The 18,803-nt window shown below is 42.8% G+C and overlaps 1 protein-coding gene across 2 annotated transcripts in view; it reads left to right on the top strand.

Annotated features, from left to right (window-relative positions):
* The window catches only part of LOC119655348 (myosin light chain kinase, smooth muscle), a 134,451-nt gene extending 132,191 nt beyond the window's left edge, over positions 1–2,260 (top strand). For both annotated transcript variants that reach the window (XM_038061200.1, XM_038061201.1), the window contains one exon: positions 1,091–2,260. In XM_038061200.1, coding sequence (XP_037917128.1) covers positions 1,091–2,148 — 1,058 coding nt within the window. In that variant the 3' untranslated portion in view covers positions 2,149–2,260. The remainder of the gene's footprint in view (positions 1–1,090) is intronic.
* The last annotated feature ends 16,543 nt before the right edge of the window (positions 2,261–18,803 follow it).

The raw sequence follows: 18,803 nt of genomic DNA, 5'->3' as shown, positions 1-18,803 counted from the left end.
GACATAATTCTGGAAAGTTTGAACGGAATCGATCTATTATTAGCAAAGCTATTGAAGATCAAAGTATCGCATTTCACGTGAATTTATCGCAATCCAAGATGTACCTATATGACATCATCATCATATAAAGTGAACTTATATCAACGGCGGGGTCCAAAAGGACATTTTCGCTTTTCTTTTTGGCTTTTTTAGTTATTCGAATATCAGTATCAATTACTAGATACAGGCATACGTATGTATATGTATGTGCTAATGAGTAAGTTTGCAGGTAGGGTTCAATAAGATGAACGTGCGTGTACTTATGTATGCTTTGCTCTGTACCAAACGTAACGTGGAAATACATCAAAATGCGTTAGATAAATTAAATGCGTATATATATATATGTACGCATCAGTATACGGTAATATGCAATGTTTGTTTGTTTAGGATAAGTACAATATCTACTCATTTAAAACTGAAGGTACCCAAGATATTCACATACTAAAGACGAAGCTCCTCAATGGCCCCGCAGCCCTCGGCCTATGCTGTTCCAACTTGGCTCGGGATCCTATTAGCATCTTTTATAGTTCAGAGAAGATAGTCCTCGCGCTGTTGCTTGGACTTTTGCCCCGCCGGTCCCGTTACTCCTAATACATGACTAGCAGGCAAACAGATCCTCTTCAGTTGGATGAGCCTACTCCCAACCGGACTTACACACTCACAGCCTCCGCGAGTGGGTCATATAAGGTCACGCCGGATTATGCAACCTTAACCTGAAGCATAATCAGACCAGGCCGCCATTGGATCTGAAAAGGATTTTCCAGCCAAATGCCTTCTTTGCGTTGAAGTTTTCGCTAGTGTTGCGAGGGCACATTCAGCAACTATTCCAGCGGCAGCGAAGAACTTTAGAGACAGGCAATGCAGAGGAAGGCACATTTATCATTTCACTTGCAAAAGTCTGTTCTGTAAACAGTCCTAATAACTTCACTCCTGAGCTTAGCATTACATGCCGCCCATTTCTCCTTCGTCAAATAGGCTTGGATGATTTATCTATAACATTAAAATTTACTATCGAAGTTGAAACACTAATGGACATTCTATTATCTTCCAGCTGGTTCACCATCTCCATGCGACTCAATTAGCACAACAACTGAAGACATCGAAATGCAACAAACTGAATCTCCACCCGAAAAGGTGGAGAAACTTCCAAAAGTGGAGGAAGATAAAAGTGAAACGCCAGTACCAGAAACTTTCAAGGATTATCTTCAATCGTTCAATCGTCGCAACTCAGATACTAATTACGTTCTAGGCAGAAATCCAACGACCGAACGAATCAACTTAGCAGACGAAATCCGTAAACTCTCGGACCATTTGCTTATGCTATCCGAAATAAATACGAAACTAGAGAAAGAAATTCATGAAGAAAATGATTCGAAAGTCCAAGAGAATGGAGTGTCCGACAAAAAGACAGAAAATATAACAATGAACGGTCTCAATCGATCACAAAGTTGCGTTGATGACGATAAAATGATATTCAAATCAACGACATTCATGAGATCATCGTCTGTGATACGAACTACCCCTGAAATGGAGCAATTTTCATCCTCAGATGTGTCCAGTTCTAATAAAGGCAAACGCAAAGTTAGTATGCTGTCAATACACTTACAGTCTCTGGACGAAACTCCAAAGATCACACCAAACCGAACCCCCACTGAAATCCCAGAATCCCGGTCAATTTCACCAAAAGTTAAAACTAAAAGTCGTTTTACAGAATCATTGACCTTCATAAGGAATTCTAGCGCCTCTGACAGAGGATCCGGTGTACCTTGGCCAGTGACAAAACGTCGTGCCAAATTCCGAGTGAACCAGATGAGTCGAGATGTGCCGGTAGGATCCCCAGATACCCATCAACCCTTCAATTTAGAGGATGCTAACACCACCAAGGATTGCCTTTTGCACCTTCTTGAGAAATACCACGATACAAGGACTACCTCTGCGGCAGGCTTTAATGGCCGACATTCAAGTATTAGTTTCGATTGGAATATGTCGGATAATTTGGAGCAGAAATCTATGAGCTCCATTAATGCATTCTTTCGAAGACATGCAACGCAAGGACGAAATGTCCAACAGCTTCGAGCCCAGTTGGAGACGAAGTCACAGGAATTCTAGTCAAAATTGAAAGTGAAATTTTATAATTTATTTAAAAAGTGCTGTAATTTAATTTTTTATTTTGAAGAAGAAAATGTTATGAATGTTATATTTGGCGAAGAATATACAATGATTATTCAAAAGTAAGGGGGTCGTGATTTAAGATTCCGTTCCTTTGCCTACCCTGTCTACATAGGACATCGTTCCCGCTAAAATCATATAATCTTTAGAGATCGCCCCTCGGTAACCAATATATAACCTTAAAACGAATGACAGTCCAGTCTTTGAAGCATATCCATTTCTCACTATTGCGGTCCTACCAGAGCCACCACCATATTGTCACATGCGAAAAACGGACCCTATGTAAGTACGGAAAATATCTCCCCTCGTTCCTGAATATCTCATTTTCATTCCTTTGTAGGGCAAAATGCATCTATACAGACTCTTCGCTTTAATTGTTTTTTTCCCACTTAATTTTTCAACGAAACTGTGCTTGGGTTTCATTATCATCATGCTTAATGAGAAGCTTCCAGCAGCGAGATGAACACAAAGACAAACACAAACATCCATGACAACCAGAATTCTAGCGGAGAGCAATCAAATCGAGAGCCTGACATTCATCCATCGCATCGCAACTCATCATTGGGATCGGAACATTATACCATTAAGGTGTGCCTACTATTACCCTCAAATCTCTTGACGTACCTATTTGGGACGTGTGAACAATCATCCCCAAATGCATGCTGGGATTTGGCCTAAAATACAACTAGTTCTGTGTCGGAATGACTTTGATGCAGCAAACAAGGGTTAGATGATGGACCTGCTCACCACTCCTACCTGCATTTTACAGCACACCAAATATTACCATTTTCTCCAACTCTTTTCCCTCTGAGAAACTATCACAATATGTGAACTGAAGGTCAAACCTCTTCTAAACTAACTATAACTCTCCAACATTAATGGTATCCTCAAACGCCTAATTACCTTTCTAAAGTAATCATGTCCAGTAGCCCGGGCAAACACATCAAACATATATGGTAAGACATTCTAGATCTACCAGGAAAGGAAAATTTCTTGGTCATCCCAGCACCATATTTGATGATATAAATGCATGAATGGCTCGATACTTGTGTGGGATTGAATTTGTTGATCCCATCCTGCATGCTTCTGACGTTCTCTCTTTTTTTTCAGCCTTTGTCCAAGGGTCGGCGCGTCTTGATCGGTTGCGTCATTTTGCTCGGTCATATGCCTGATCTGGACGGAATCGAGAGGCTCTCAAGTCACAATCTAGCGCAACAAATCAAACACCTTCCAATTAAATCTATTTTGGTAGAAGGTCAGTTTTGGGTACCACCCCACAATGTGAATAAACCTTAATTGAGGATTAAATAGAATTACGTTTTGATTAACCTAAAATGGAGCTAACTGCCATTTCCTTTCCCTTTAGTTGACTCTCCACTTTTGGCCTTTTACCGTGGGTATATTGTGACCTTAGTGCTAGAAACTACAGCCCCTACCATTTTTCTAATCTAGCCTAACCAATTCTACGTACGCAAACGATAAGTGACAAATCCTGAAAACCCTAATCAAAACTTCAACGACTCCTGGGAGGAAGTCAAGCATAAAGAAACAATATTATAACCGACGTCACTCTCACTCGAGTACTCTACGGCACGATAGAAACCAGCTAACTGTCAGTTTGGTTCACCTACTTTCGATAATTTATAACAAGAGTGAAGGGCACGTCATCTGCGGAGATGATCGGCCTCTGAATCGCCCCATCACGATTCTATAGGCGCCCCTCCCCCCAGGGTTTACGTCCGCTTCCGAACAGAGCTCCTGAAAGCATTCCCTCTTCCTCCGTTGGAATGCGAGCTTGAGGGTTTTGCGGGCTTCCTTATAGGCGCGCTCTTTTTCCCCTTGGTCGATTGTGCCTACCGCCCTCTGAGCCGCTCTTCTGGCTCAGTGACAGGCTGATCGAAGACTGGCCAGTTCAGTATGCTACCGGTAGTTTGGCCTTCTACTGGGGAATGAGCACCTCCTAGGCATAGACGGGTCACACGCTTTGGCAATACATTGGGCCACATTGGCAGCTCATTCCGTAGAAGCGCCTGCTTTATTACGTTGGTCTGGCCACACCTCTATGAGGTATTCAGAGCTTTAGAAGACCAGTCTGACATCTTTCTCGGTTTCGGGTATGATGGTTTTCTGTCGGGTGACTCCACCCATAGCCCAAAGAAGCTGTGGGGATAGTCCCTGCTGATGCACTAGGACATACCACGTGGCAATGCAGGGCTGACAAAAGTTAGGTCTACGATTGAGGCAGACCCGCCTTTCTGAAAAGTGTTTACATAACCTTCATTGACCAGAATTATATACAACTGTGCAAAAGCGTCTAGTAGACTGCGGCCCCTTTGTCTCTCTGCTACTCCACTCACAGGCCCAAGTATTGAAGTCACCAGCAATCACCCTTGGACTATGACCCCTTGTGTCGAGAACAGGACTGTCAAGCATCCTGTGAGGAGTGGCCAGATCTCCCATCAGGCGCGACCCCAGCTGGCGGATTGGGGCATACCTATTAATGTGTAAATATGTCTTTTCTGACTGTGCATGGGCTAGTGTTTGCTCATCTCTGGTGCGCGGACCAAAATGGCTATGGGAAGGATACCCAGAACATAAAACCACCATGGAAGACGAGAGAAGGAGGAAACTTACGGTGCAGGGGCTCGGAACCCCAGTACCGGCGGCTTTCGGGAGTGAGCAAGCGGGCTCCCGGTCGTCGATATCCCTCGATCGCAGTGCCTCGGTGGTGGACAACTTGGCCACCTTGGCATATAATGCTACAAGTGATTTGGATCTGGAGAAGGAGGTATTCAAGCGAAGTACGACTTTACCGAGAACACCAATAACAAGACCAAACAAAGATGAACTAAAAGCAGCTTTTTGGACAACAAAAACCGTGACAACACCCACCGCACATCTTCAAGATGCTCGACAGCAGGAGGTACTCCAGGAACAAGGAAGAGATCCATTCAAAAGAAGCTCATCAACTTTGAGATCTCCACCAATGCCAAAGACGATGAAGGATAAAGTACAGGCCAAAATTGAAGGACCATGTAAAAGGAGTAACCCTGCCGGGACTTATAGGGAGCAGAGTCCCGATCCGGAGGAATTACCCTTCACCCAGCTTGGGACAAAAATAGTTGAGCTGTCCGAGTTTATCAAGGACAAGCACAACGTGCACCAAGCCATAAAGAATATGATGAGGGCTATTAGAGTCTTCTATAATAGATCACCGATGGAGGAAAAGAATAATAAGAACACGCCGAACCCCGCAGTGCCAACAGTATCACATGCGCCCCAGTTACGCCTAACCGTACTACCATCGAATCCCAGCGAAATAAGCGAGTACGTGAAAAAGAAGGGGATCCTTTAAATAATCAGCAGGCGTCTAAGAGAAAAAAAGGCGGACAGGACATCCTGAAAATCAACACCAACAGCTCGGAAGGAGGAAAGCATACAGCGAATCTAGGAAACTCGACCAGCGTTGCGAAACCCAAAAACGAACGAAAACGATGGATGGGCTAAAGTTACCAACAAAAAAGCGAAACGAAAAGCAAAAGTGCGAACTCGTCCAGATGCGATTGTTATCTCCAGTAAAGATAATCTGTCCTACGCGGAGATACTCAAAAAGGTCAAAGCTGATCCCGACCTAAAAGATCTGAGCGGAAATGTGAACAGAATCCGAAGAACCCAGAAAGGGGATCTCATGTTCGAGCTGAAAAGATCCAGCGGTGGCAAAACTGATGACTTTCGAACTCAAGTGAAAAACTCACTTGGGGAAAATGCCGCAGTGCGTGCCCAAAAACATGAGATCTATATACAATGTAAGGATCTCGATGAAGTAACATCGAAAGGAGAAATTTGCACTGTTCTGAAGGAGCAATTCAAGTTGAAAGAACTTACAGAGGAGTCTGTTGTCGGTCTACGGAAAGCCTATGGTGGCACTCAAACGGCCACCATACGAGTGCCGGCGGAGGCAGCGCAGATGTTGTTAGCTGCCGGAAGGGTTCGGATTGGATGGGTTGTCTGCCGTTTAAGGGAGCAAACTTCACTAAAGAGGTGCTTTAAATGCCTCATGTTTGGGCACTTCGCGAAGGCATGCACCAGCAGCATTGATCGGTCCGATCGATGCAGAAGGTGTGGGGAGAAAGGCCATATTGCCAGAGAGTGCAAAAGGGACCCCAAATGCCTATTGTGCGTAGCCAAAGAGGGACAGGATAACCGGCATATTGCCGGAAGTGGCAAATGTCCGGAATTTAAGAAGGCGCTCACTGCAATGAGAAAATGAGGTTTATTCAAATAAACCTCAATCATTGCAGGGTCGCTCAGGATTTACTTGAGCAGACCACGTTCGAATCTAAGATGGAAGTTGCCATCATAAGTGAACCATATAGAAACCGTCACGGTGGCGTATGGGTCACAGATTCGACTGGTGGAGCGGCGATATGGGCTTGTGGTCGACAGGCCATACAATGTACTGCAAGTCAGGTAGCCAGTGGCTTTGTGTGGGCGAAAATAAGTGGTGTATATGTATACAGCTGCTACGCCCCGCCAAGTTTGACACTGCCTGAATTCGAGCAAATGCTTGATAATCTTGTTCTCGACGCAAGGGGACGAAGTCCAAAGGTAATTGCTGGTGATTTCAATGCTTGGGCCCTAGAGTGGGGTAGCAGAGAATCAAATGCTAAGAGGCGCAGTCTATTAGAGGCTTTTGCGCAGATGGACATGGTTTTGGCTAACGAAGGTGCTGTAAACACCTTTCAGAAAGGGGGGTCAGGCTCGGTTGTAGACCTGACTTTTATCAGCCCTTCCCTGGCGCGTGGTATGTCCTGGTGCGTCAGCGAACGCTGCACCCACAGCGATCACCAGGCAATCTTCTTTGAGACATGTGTCGAGCCACAGGGCAAAGAGCTATCATGCCCGAAACCGAAAAAGGTTTCAGGCTGGTCTGCAAAATCTTTGGATGAGCAGACCTTCATACAGGTGTGGTTAGATCAACCTGATAAAGCAGGCGCCTCTACGGAAAGAGCCGTCCATCTGGCTCAATGCATCGCCAAAGCATGTGATGCGTCTATGCCGCTCCTCTCCGCAGATCACGTGTCCCACCCTCTTGCTGAAAATCATGCAGGGGTTATTCCCACAGCAAGAGGAGAGCACCGACATATTCCAACCACCTCTGAATATGGCGGCAATTCCTCCAGTCACCAGAGACGAACTGCTGGAGATCTGCGGCAGAATAGGAGACAATAAAGCGCCGGGCCTGGACGGAGTACCGAATAAGGCCCTTAAGCTTGCCGTGAAATCCAGGCCGGACATGTTCGCTGAGTTGTTCGAAGCGTGCATGTCCGAAGGTGAACCTCTAGGTGAACCATCCTCATACAGACCCATATGTCTTTTGGACACGGTAGGGAAAATGTTGGAGCGGGTAATTTATAATAGATTACTCCCGGTTGTTAAGAGCCAAGGCGGCCTTTCAGATCGGCAGTATGGGTTCCGAAAAGCCAGATCAACCATTGATGCCATCAAATTGGTTACTGGCTTGGCCGAAGATGCAATTCACGGAAAGGATAGTACCAGCAAATATTGCGTGGTAGTAACCCTGGACGTGAAAAATGCATTCAATTCGGCCAATTGGAATCGAATACGCAAATCCCTAGCGAAGGTTGGTATTCCCGCCTATCTCGCTGCTATCGTCGATAATTACTTAACTGAAAGGAGGCTCTGGTATGATACTGATGACGGACCCAGGAGTATGTTGTTTCCGCGGGTGTCCCACAGGGCTCCGTATTGGGCCCACTACTGTGGAACATCATGTACAACGATGTACTTAATCTTCACCTTCCGGAGGAAGCCACAGTGGTGGGTTACGCTGACGACATAGCACTGGTTGTTGTCGCAAAGCATCTTGAAGATGCTGAGTTATACTCAAGTGAGGCAATCAGTGCTGTCAAATGCTGGTTGGAGAGCTCTGGTTTGACGCTTGCGGAGGAAAAAACAGAAGCGGTCCTCATCACGAAGCGCCGGAAGAGAAATTACGCCTGTATTAGAATCGGGAATCATATCATCACTTCCAAGCCGACCATCAAATACTTGGGGGTGGTGATAGACAGGAAGCTCAGCTATAAGCAACACGTACAGTATGTTTGTGATAAATCATCCACTGCTAGTATGGCCCTGGCGAGGATGATGCCGAATGTGGGAGCCACGGCATACCTCTAGGTTGCTTATAGCCAGGGTGGTGACCTCAATCATGCTCTATGCGACCCCAGTTTGGAGCGAGGCATTGCGGATGTCAGTTAACACTAGCAAACTGAATGCAGTCTATAGGAGGACAGCTCTGAGGGTATGCTCTGCCTTCAGGACTGTTTCAGATGATGCAGCATTCGTCATCTCTGGAATGATGCCGATTGACATCTTGGCAGATGAGATGGCGAATATATACCATGCGAAGCCAATCTCTCCCTTATCGCAGACGAAGAACGCTGAGAGGGAGAGATCCATAAATAGATGGCAAGAGCGGTGGGAACGCTCGGGAAAGGGTCGGTGGACTCACAGGCTCATTCCTGCCATCAAGGAGTGGTTGGAAAGACGACACGGTGAGATTAATTATAATCTCACCCAGTTTCTCACGGGACATGGAGGATATCTCCAATACCTTCACAGGTTTAAATTGGAGACCTCACCCGACTGTCCAAATTGTGATGGAGTCCCAGAGGACCCAGAGCATGTATTCTTTCTCTGTCCGAGATTTGTGGAAGAAAGGAGGAATCTAGAGGAGACTCTAGGAGAGGTGCTGGTACCAGAAAATCTGGTGCCGAAAATGCTAGCACATCAAGAGAATTGGAATGCGGTCAACTCCATGGTCGCATCTATTCAAGATAAATTGCGAAAGGCAGAGGAAAGGAGAAAAGCGCGGTCACGGCCGCGTATAGAAGAAATGGGATTAAGCTAGAGTGAACTGACTCCGCCCCGTGATGTAAAACCTTATGGTGGTTCCGCGGGGCAGGGAGGGAGTCGGGGGTGATTTTAGTGGGTAAAAATCCCACACGCTGGTGTGTCCAGACCTGTGTCTTTTGAAGATTTCCACCTCCTCAAAAAAAAGAAAAAAAAAAAAGACTGTCAAGCATTTCCTCGAATTGGGGCAGTGTCAGACTTGATGGGGCGCAACAGCTGTACACATATACCCCGTTCAGTTTCGCCACACAAAGCCGCAGGCTGTCTGATTCCCAGTACTTTGTATGGCTTATCGACCGCATGCCCATATCGCCGCTCCACCAGTCGTATCTGTAACTCATAGGCTATCGTGACGGTTTCAATAAGGTTCGCTAATGATCTACTCGAGTAAATCTTGAGGGACTTTGCAATGATTGTGGTTTAGCATTTAGCCCCCCACTTAAACCAGTCCTCCCATCCTTCGCACAATAAGCATTTGAGAGGGACTATTGCATGCTTTGGCAATATGGTCTTTCTCCCCACACCTTCTACATCGATCGAACCGACCAATTCCGCACCTCTTTAGAGAAATCTACTCTCTGAGACGGCAAACAACCCATCCGATTCGTACTATCCCGGCCGAAAATAACTTCTGCTCCGCGTCCACTGGTAATCGTAATATGGCCGTTTGACTATTGCCAAAGGTTTTCCGCAAACTCACAATGGACTCCTCGGCAAGCTCCTTCAACTTGAACTGTTCCGTCAAGGCAGTAAAAACTTCTCCTTTGAATGTCACTTCATCGAGATCCTTGCACTGTATATAAACCTCATGAGTTTGGGTCCGTACTGTGACATTCTCCCCAAGTGAGTTCGGAAGCCATTCCTTTTTCCCCAAGCTGGTTTTTTTTCAAATGAAACATGAGGTCACTCTCGTTCTCCTTCGAATCTTGCTGACATTTGCGCCTAGATCTTTTAGGTCGGGATCAGCTTTGACCCTTTTCAGTGTCTCCGCGTAGGATAAAATTCCCTTGCTGGGGATCACAATTGCTTCTGGGCCAATTCGCACTTTTGCCTTTTTCTTCGCCTTTTTATTAGCAACTTTGGTCCATCCACCGTTTTCATTCCCCTTAGATTTTACCAACTGGATTGCCGGAGCTCGCACTTGGGGGACCTGCTTTCTCTCTTCAATGCATTTAGTTCCGTTTTCCGGAAGTATTTGTATGGCCTTTTTACTCTTAGATACCAGAAGATCCGCATCTTTCCCCGCACTCTCTTGTTTGGTAGCAGGTTGATTGCAATACGGTTAGGTGTCACTTGGGATGCCTGTAAAACCATTGGGGCAGCAGATTTCGCTAGCTCTCAACATATTTTTTATAACTTAGTGCATGCTGTGCTTGTCCTTGATGAACTCAGACAGCTCAACTATTTTTGCACCAAGCTGTGTGAAGGGTAATTCCTCTGGATCAGGGCTCTGCTCTCCATGAGTCCTAACCGAATTACTACTTTTAAATAGTCCTCCACATGTGGCATTCATTGACCTTCCGTCTCTTTTATCTTTTTTTAAATTTTTGGCATTGGCGTTGACGAACTTCTTCTCAATGGGTCCTTATCCTGGTCCGGAAGTACCTCCTGCTGTCGATCCTCTTGAAAACGTGCGGTGGGTGTTGTTGCGGTTTTTGTCGTCCAGCGATCTACTTTCAACTCATCTTTCTTCGATTTTGTTGCTGGTGTTCTCGGTAGACTGGTACGTCGCTTGAACACTTCCTTTTCCAGATCTAAAACACTTGCAGCATTAAATGCCACGGTGGCCAAGTTGTCCATCATCGAGGCACTGCGGTCGATGGATATCGACGACCGGGAGCCCGCTTGCTCACTCCCAAAAGCCACCAGTACTGGGGTTCTGAGCCCCTGCATTGTAAGTTTCCTCCTTCTCACGTCTTCCATAGTGGTTTTATGTTCTGGGTATCCTTCCCATAGTCATGTTGATCCGCGCAGCAGAGATGAGCAAACAGTAGCCCATGCACAGTCAGGAAAGAAAAGCGCATGAACACATATTTACACATCAATAGGTATGCCCGAATCCGCCAGCTGGAGTCGAGCCTGATGAGAGATCTGACCACTCCTCACAAGACTATTAGCCTATCTACCCTAGCTGTTTACATACATACACCCCAAACTATAATTCCACCACATTTGACCATCAATATCAGTTTTTTTGTGTTCCATAGTTTCTCTAGACAACTTTTCGCCCATCCCAACCAAAAATGCATCAACAAAGAATACTTTTCAAAGAATTCAATGAATCGCACCAGTCTCGACTAATGTTAAGTCGTTGGTGTCTGCCAGGATGGTTTGAAGATTTTTTGTCATCGATTTCCTAAACAGCTTCTTCCGAAATTTAGTACCATCCATAACATGACTGGAGACAATTATTTGATACAATTTAAGATCGTAGTCTAAAGTATCATTCTTGATCAGTGTTTTTTTGTTAAATAATAATTGAAATCCCTCCCGGAATCCAATTCGTCCTGAATCCAATAAAACAGCACACCGGGAATCCCCACATTACCCGTCCTAGTTTCCAATACCCACCCACAGATGGCACGGATGAGTGTGAGTATATATCCAAACCTTTCCAATCGATATCTCGATACGACTAAAATAAAATCAACTTAAAGATTCATTACGAACTTCATAGATAGATTTGTTTAAATCCAAATATATTTATTCCCACCTGAAAATCGCTCGTCGGTTATAAAATGAAATGTTTTTCCATACTTTCAAGAAAAATCCGCAAGATGGGTATGTGTTGAAATCGGTGAAACTCAACAATTTCGCTCAAGGTGTCGCCACTATAGAGTCACGTAAACCCAGCAAAGTATGAGTCCATGGGTGACGCTGAAAGTGACTCCAATTTGGCGGGAAAACTGATTGTGGTTATGATGGACGAATTGTCATTACCAATTGCGCAATTCATGGCTTACGGAATCTTGGTTTTTCAATGAAAAACCTTAGTACTTTATTTGAACATTTTATATAGCTTCACTTAATGCACAATCTACCTAGAAACTAAAGTGAATCTATACAGTACGTATAGGTATTTACATATACATATTTGCTATGTTCCAAGTCGAATCTTGCAAAAGTTTTGATGATAAGTTATCCACAACTTGCAGAAGAGGGGCGGAAATGATCGGAAAATTGCTGGTCAGTTTCGCTAATTGGATTGTTAGAAAGTCTAGTAAGATTTCGGAGGGGAAATCATATTCACTAAAAAAGGGAAAAGCGTTGGTAGTTGTCAGAATGTCCTTGCGGGAATCGTCGGAAATTCCTTGTGGCAGTATCTGCCATTCAATAGCAACAGCAAAAAAAAAAACACGGAAATATGAATCTAGTAGTTCCCTTCTATTCGCTGTTACATAATTTTATGTGGCCACTAAGTCTATCCACTTTATCAAACTTGAAGTACATATCCAGAGATTACCGTAAACTGTATTGTATTGAGTAGTTTTTCTCTCACTTTTTGAGGTGTATTTTGCTTGTATTCCTAGGAGACTCTTAGCCGCGTTCGAGAGAAGAATGCTCCGAAGAATTTTTGGCCCTCTACATGAGTATGGACGATTCCGTAATGTACATAACGACGAAATCTATGAGCGATACCATGACCGTCAGGCTGTGGATAAAATCCGGCCCAATAGGTTGCGGTGGGCGGTTCACTTAATCCGTATGAATGAGGATGATCCCGGTGGGAAAGTCTATAAGGGCAATATCTATGGTAGAAAAAGAAGACGAGGCCAGACCCTGCCTGTCAGGACGCCAGACAGCTTGGCAATAACCTCGATACGATACAGAGTAAATGCATGGAATGGAGACACCAGTAAACGCAAGACAATCGAAAAATTTCGAAAGAAATTTCCACTTAAGAGCCTTCATATATTCGTTGGATTCGGTTGGGCAATCAGACCAACGCAGGTATAAGAAGGTAGCCAATAAAGACGCAATCGAAGGCAAGAAGCTGGAACCCAGCTCTTTTTTTACTTTTTTCGTCAAACACGCAACTTTAAATATGCCAAAAATCTGGAAAGACAATTTAGCCTAACATAAAATATGCTTGAATAGTATAAATCTAGTTATAACCCATACCACCATAATCAATGCCACTGAATTTCCGAACATCTTTGATTTTAACTATTTTGATCGATAATCCCCACTAATGGGTGCTTGTTACATAAAACCATCGCAAGGGCCAAAACCATCGTACTCTGAACACAGAAGGTCCATCTTGCTGCCTACAATTCTTTTATTAAAACTCGCCTCCTCTGGACATAATTGAAAACAGCTCGAAAGTCGATAAAAGTCACGATATCTCCTACCCATCCCCATAGATTCGAAATCGTAGCTTTGCTCACAGGTCCACTGTTTTCAGTGTAAAGCAAAAGCAAAGCGTTGAAAACGAAGAAAGAATACTCACCGCTATACGATGCCACATTTCGTGCTTTGTATGTTTTTGATTTCCTCGCCTTACCGCACTCTCGCTAGAAAAAGGACTCAATTGGTGACTACAGCTACTACGTTGATTATTTTATTTATTTGGGGAGTAAGTTATCGAAGGATGTCCATAAAATAAACAGGAAAATATAATTTGAATCTTGAACTATGATACAAAATTTTTAATGGACGATTATCAACTTACGCTCCACTCTAAAAAAAAGGGAGGTGGCTGGTGGAAGCACATCTTCATTAGTAGTAATCTGGAGCCAAAAAATCAAAACGTTTGCTTATTCTGTGTATTTGTGAAAAAATTTCAGCCTCATCGATAATGGGCCCCGTACACACGTCGGGCCGAGTTTTCCGCATAATTTTCCCCCTGGGGACCGATTTTCTCTCTACGAAGTTTTTATTTTTTCTACATTTTTCGAAAATTATGTTATGCAATGAAACGGACAATTTTGGGAAGCAACGTACATCTGCAATAACAAAGATGTTTCTCGATATATTAAAAAATCAAAATATCAAAGTTCCAATGAACGAGTTAGAATTTTAAATTTGGGAGGAACCCTCAGCTACCTGCTCATCTTCCTTATTCATCTCTGTCTTTTTCATCTTATGAATGCAACGTACCATCCGATTTCCCATGTCCACACTCAGTACCACGGTTTTAATCGAAGTGTCCTAAAATATCGTACCAACTCCGGCAAAGGAATGTTGGAAATAGAGACGTTCTACCGAAGAAGAAACTGTGACAGGCATCATCAACCAATCCCTTGGAGTAAATACAGTTAGGAAATGCAAACGTGATTTGCCAAAATACCCGTGCCTACTGAGAAGCTGAATTAGATAATAGTCAATCTAACCGTGCCTCCTGCTAAATCCCGGGCACATATCTCTGACCAGTTGTACGATTCATCTTCCCTTCGATTCGCTTTTCCAAAATTGAAAGTAAGTGACAAGCCCGCTTCTCATAAATGACCGCTTCCCTACCTTTTCCGAGGTAAACATATTGAAGCTTTCAAATTCCCATTCAGCGTATCAAGTCATTTTTGTTACGGCCAGCCTTTTGATGGCTTACTATCGGCTTCAATGTTCAGACCAATCTTGGCGAATGAATTCGCGTTTCCGCGAATTACATGACCATCGAAGACGCCTCTCTCGCAATTTTTCCACGATCGGTGCAACTGTATATCGATCACGGCTATCCTCATTTCGGATGTGATCAAAGCGTATCACGCCATTAGTCCAAAGCAGTATCTTCGTTTCCATTAACGGAAGACGCCGTTCATTGCCTTTTATATTCGGCCAACACTCAGAACCCTAGATGGCGACAAGGCGGACGACACTGTGGGAAATTTTAGATTGGAGAAGTTCGTTGATACGTCGATCACAAAGTACACCGGTTATAGAACGCCACTTCATCCAGGTCGCATTAATGCGTGAAGCAGTTTTATAGCGCAGCTCACGATTGGCTGATAGCATTGACTCGAGATATGTAAATCGCTCAGTTTAGGGCAGGCCACTTCCACTGACAGTGATAGTGCCATCGGTATTTTGAATAATCTGCTGAACTACCTTTCTTTTTCCTTATTGGAACTGTGGTACTTTCTTGCCAGTCAGATGGTGTTCTTCCTTCCTGAATAACCCGATTGAAAAATTCATTGAGTGCTAGCCCTTCGCTTCTCAGATTTCAGATGTGATGTCGTCGGGTTATGTTGCTTTCCCTGATTTCCGATTTGACCGGTTTATCGTAAAAATCTCTGTAAGGACCACTCAGGTAACAACGATCACTTTCTTTGCTTCTAAATAGGCCCATTTGCCAATTGGTCAGGATTTGCCGTCGAGAAACTTGTGGTAGAGGCGATTCTTTTCACGGATCTTCACTGGAACGTCGTCATATGAAAGCCAAGTACCTCGGATGATGAACCGCTTACCTGTTTTGGTAACTCCAAGGGCTGCATAGGCCGCTTTATGGATCGTGTCTCTTTAACTTAGCCCCACGATTCTTTCACATTCGTAATGGTTCGTTGACACGTAAGTGAGATAATTTCTTCTTTCTTCTCACGAAATCGTCACCACTTAATGCGCGACGGACCAGTGCATTCCTCACGCTGTTTTATCGGCACTTTAATTCGCAAGGCAACAAACAAACCGATGTTGAGGTGCGATGGTCTCATAGGAAACGGCTTTGAGACAATCGTTGGGCGAACCATGAATTCACAATTACAAGTTCATACGCTCGCCACCGTCATTGCGTGCTCAAAACTCCTTTCCCCCATGGCTAGACTTCCGACATTATCATTCTCGCTATACTTGCTCGACAAAACGTACGTTGACTAACGCCGCAGCATCATCCGCGTATTCGATCAAGTGCGGTTCGTTAAGCACCTCGTCTCACAGCAGACCAATTATATGAAGTTTTTCAAGGATAGATCCCTGAGCTGCCCTCGACGTGAGAGTAGGACGTAGTACAGTCCCTCTCACAGCAATTTTCTTATAACTCTAGCATCTTGATCCACCTCGTAAAATTGCGGGTGTTTCTTACGCCCAACGGTACGGAGAGCACCACTAGTTGACACTGATGGCTGTGTGCATCAGTTCGATTAGCTGCCTCAATCATTTACCCAATCGCATCATTTGTTGTTCGCCCTGCTCTAGAGCCATACTGTTTTGGCGACTGGTATCCAGCAGTATGTCCAAAATACACTTTTCTCGAAACTCCAGCTTCGTTAATTCTCATCCGGAAACAACAGCATTTCTGACTACGTAGGACTAACAGTGCAGGTGATGATGCGTCTGGCTTCAGCTAAAGCGAGCGGAATTTTTACATGCTGACGACAAACACTATTCAACCTGACTCGGGCTATTTTACGTTCGAACAGGCAAACGAATCTGGTTTCTAGCTAAAATTCTTAACTACGCTTCTTATCCCGAAAGACTAAAGAAGAGGAAATCGGAATAAGAATCTAGTTAAGCAATAGTAGTTTGTTTCACACTACTTTCGTTATAATAAATGCAAAAGTAAATTCAAAAATTGGTAAGAGTGTTTCAGGTAAATTGATATATTAATGGAAAAATCAAGTAATATTTGATAGCAGTTCCTGTTTATGCTTCTACGTGGTTACTTGTTTTGATTTCACATAGCAACCATAAGCTAAGTCGCTTCTACTAATTCCAATAGATGAGAAAATCTGAATGATCAAACTCGACAATTCAATCCAAAAGTTGTCTCAAAGATTCGTTTCTACCTGCGCTTCATTTTGATGAATCAATGTCCAGATACCTGTACCCAAAATCTCAAGCTTAATCAGGTAATCATAATCATTCAAGGTCAGGAAAAGGTAAGATCGGAATAAAAACATTTTTGATTTTATATTTAAATCTAATCTTATATTAAACAAAATATATTTATGTATATGCATTTCTGTAAAATAAAATAGTATACTATGTACAATTTATACAAAAAAAAAGAAGCATGTTTGAACAAACCACTACAGTATGACATATTTTATATGTATTTTTCCGAATAATATCGTAAATGTGCATTCAACATATGCATAATTACTAATTCCTGTTCTCTTAAGATAGTTTATGAAAACAGTTTCAATTGCTGTACTGAAACACATGGTTTGCATGGAGAATTTCTGTAATTTTGTTCTAATTTCTTTTCATTTTTCATTATTTCCTATTGACAAAGTTTCAACTTTTATTCACAGATTTATATAATTTAATACGACCGAATTTGGATGAATGCAACTATACAGTTTACAATTGAGATATGAAACCAAAGAACAAATAAATAAAAACCTAAAATAATCCAATCTGCAAAACTCCAAGTATAAATTCAATTCAAGATTATGTGGAAGAGGTCGATCGCGAGATTCTACCGGGCATTTCGATGCAAAACGATAGAATCTTACAATCGAGTCATTCCTGTTTACCCAAGGCATTTCTTATCAAACATTCATAGTAAATTCGTAATCGATTTTATCAAACCAATTTGCTTAAAAAGTCTAAAATATCTTGTTGCATTTAATATTGCACAAAATTATTTTTTGCTGTTTTCTTTTTCGACATCGATTTAATTAATTTGATAAAACCAAAAGACAAAATATTAGAACTCTTTGAGTTCTTTTCAAGGGTAGGGCTAACGAAGAAATGGTTTTGATGGACCATTTCGTAGAGAACTTAAAAATCTAAGAAATAAAATTGTATTGACAATTTGTACCAATCTTTCACCTCATTGGGTAACCACGAAGATTACGCACAAGGTAGAAAAATCACTCACGATGCATTTTGATTTTCATTTCATTGCAATGCGGGAGGAGTGAACGATGGACAGTTTAATCCCGCTGTTAACAAACTTCAAGTAAAAAGGCGGACTCGTATATTTGTCGAATTGAATCGGTTTTCAGAGTAGTTTTAGGAGACTATAAAGTACAATTGAAGGTTAGAATTGATAAAAAATATAAGATCTGCAATCAAATGTTGTGTTTCTGCATTCCGGCATTTCTAGCGATCAAAAGAATTAGAAAAGGAACACAATGACCTCGTTTCCTTCACTAGCAAGATGTTTATTTTCCGCAGATAGCAGTGGTTCGGTAAAAGCACTGATGAGTTGTTCCCGAAACACCAGTATCTACGAAAAATAAACATCTTACTAACGAAGGAACCGACTTTACGGTTTCATTTTTACATGAGACCAATCTTCGCTTCAAACGCTTCAAAATGTTTTAGATGTTGAGCGAAATCGCACTGAAAGCATGCATTTGCCTTTTTATATCAAAAGATTGTAATTACTGATTCGAAATTCGCTAAAAAGAATCATTTGAGCGTAGACAATATGATGGCAACTACTATGATCTCTTCAAAAAAACCGGATTGAATTCAAGAACATACTGCCCCCTAACGACCAGGATATCCTCAAGCAATTAAATAATAAATAGAACCAACTCATGAAAAAGTTATGGAAATTGTGGAAATATCAAACACCAAAGCAAAAGAGAAATTATTTAAATGCAAGAAAACAGCAGAGAAAAGGAAAGCATGACACAAATACAAGCCAAAAATTTGATAAATATATTCCAACTAATTTGATCAAAGGTTCAAAAATTTCTGTCCTTCTGTTAGGATCATAAAAAGATTAATCCTGTTCCCTAGAAAATATACGACTACTTGCAAACTATCCA

Source organism: Hermetia illucens, chromosome 4, assembly GCF_905115235.1.
Source record: "Hermetia illucens chromosome 4, iHerIll2.2.curated.20191125, whole genome shotgun sequence".
In the NCBI taxonomy this organism is placed as follows: Eukaryota; Metazoa; Arthropoda; class Insecta; order Diptera; family Stratiomyidae; genus Hermetia; species Hermetia illucens.
This window is presented reverse-complemented; position numbering and strand designations above follow the sequence as displayed.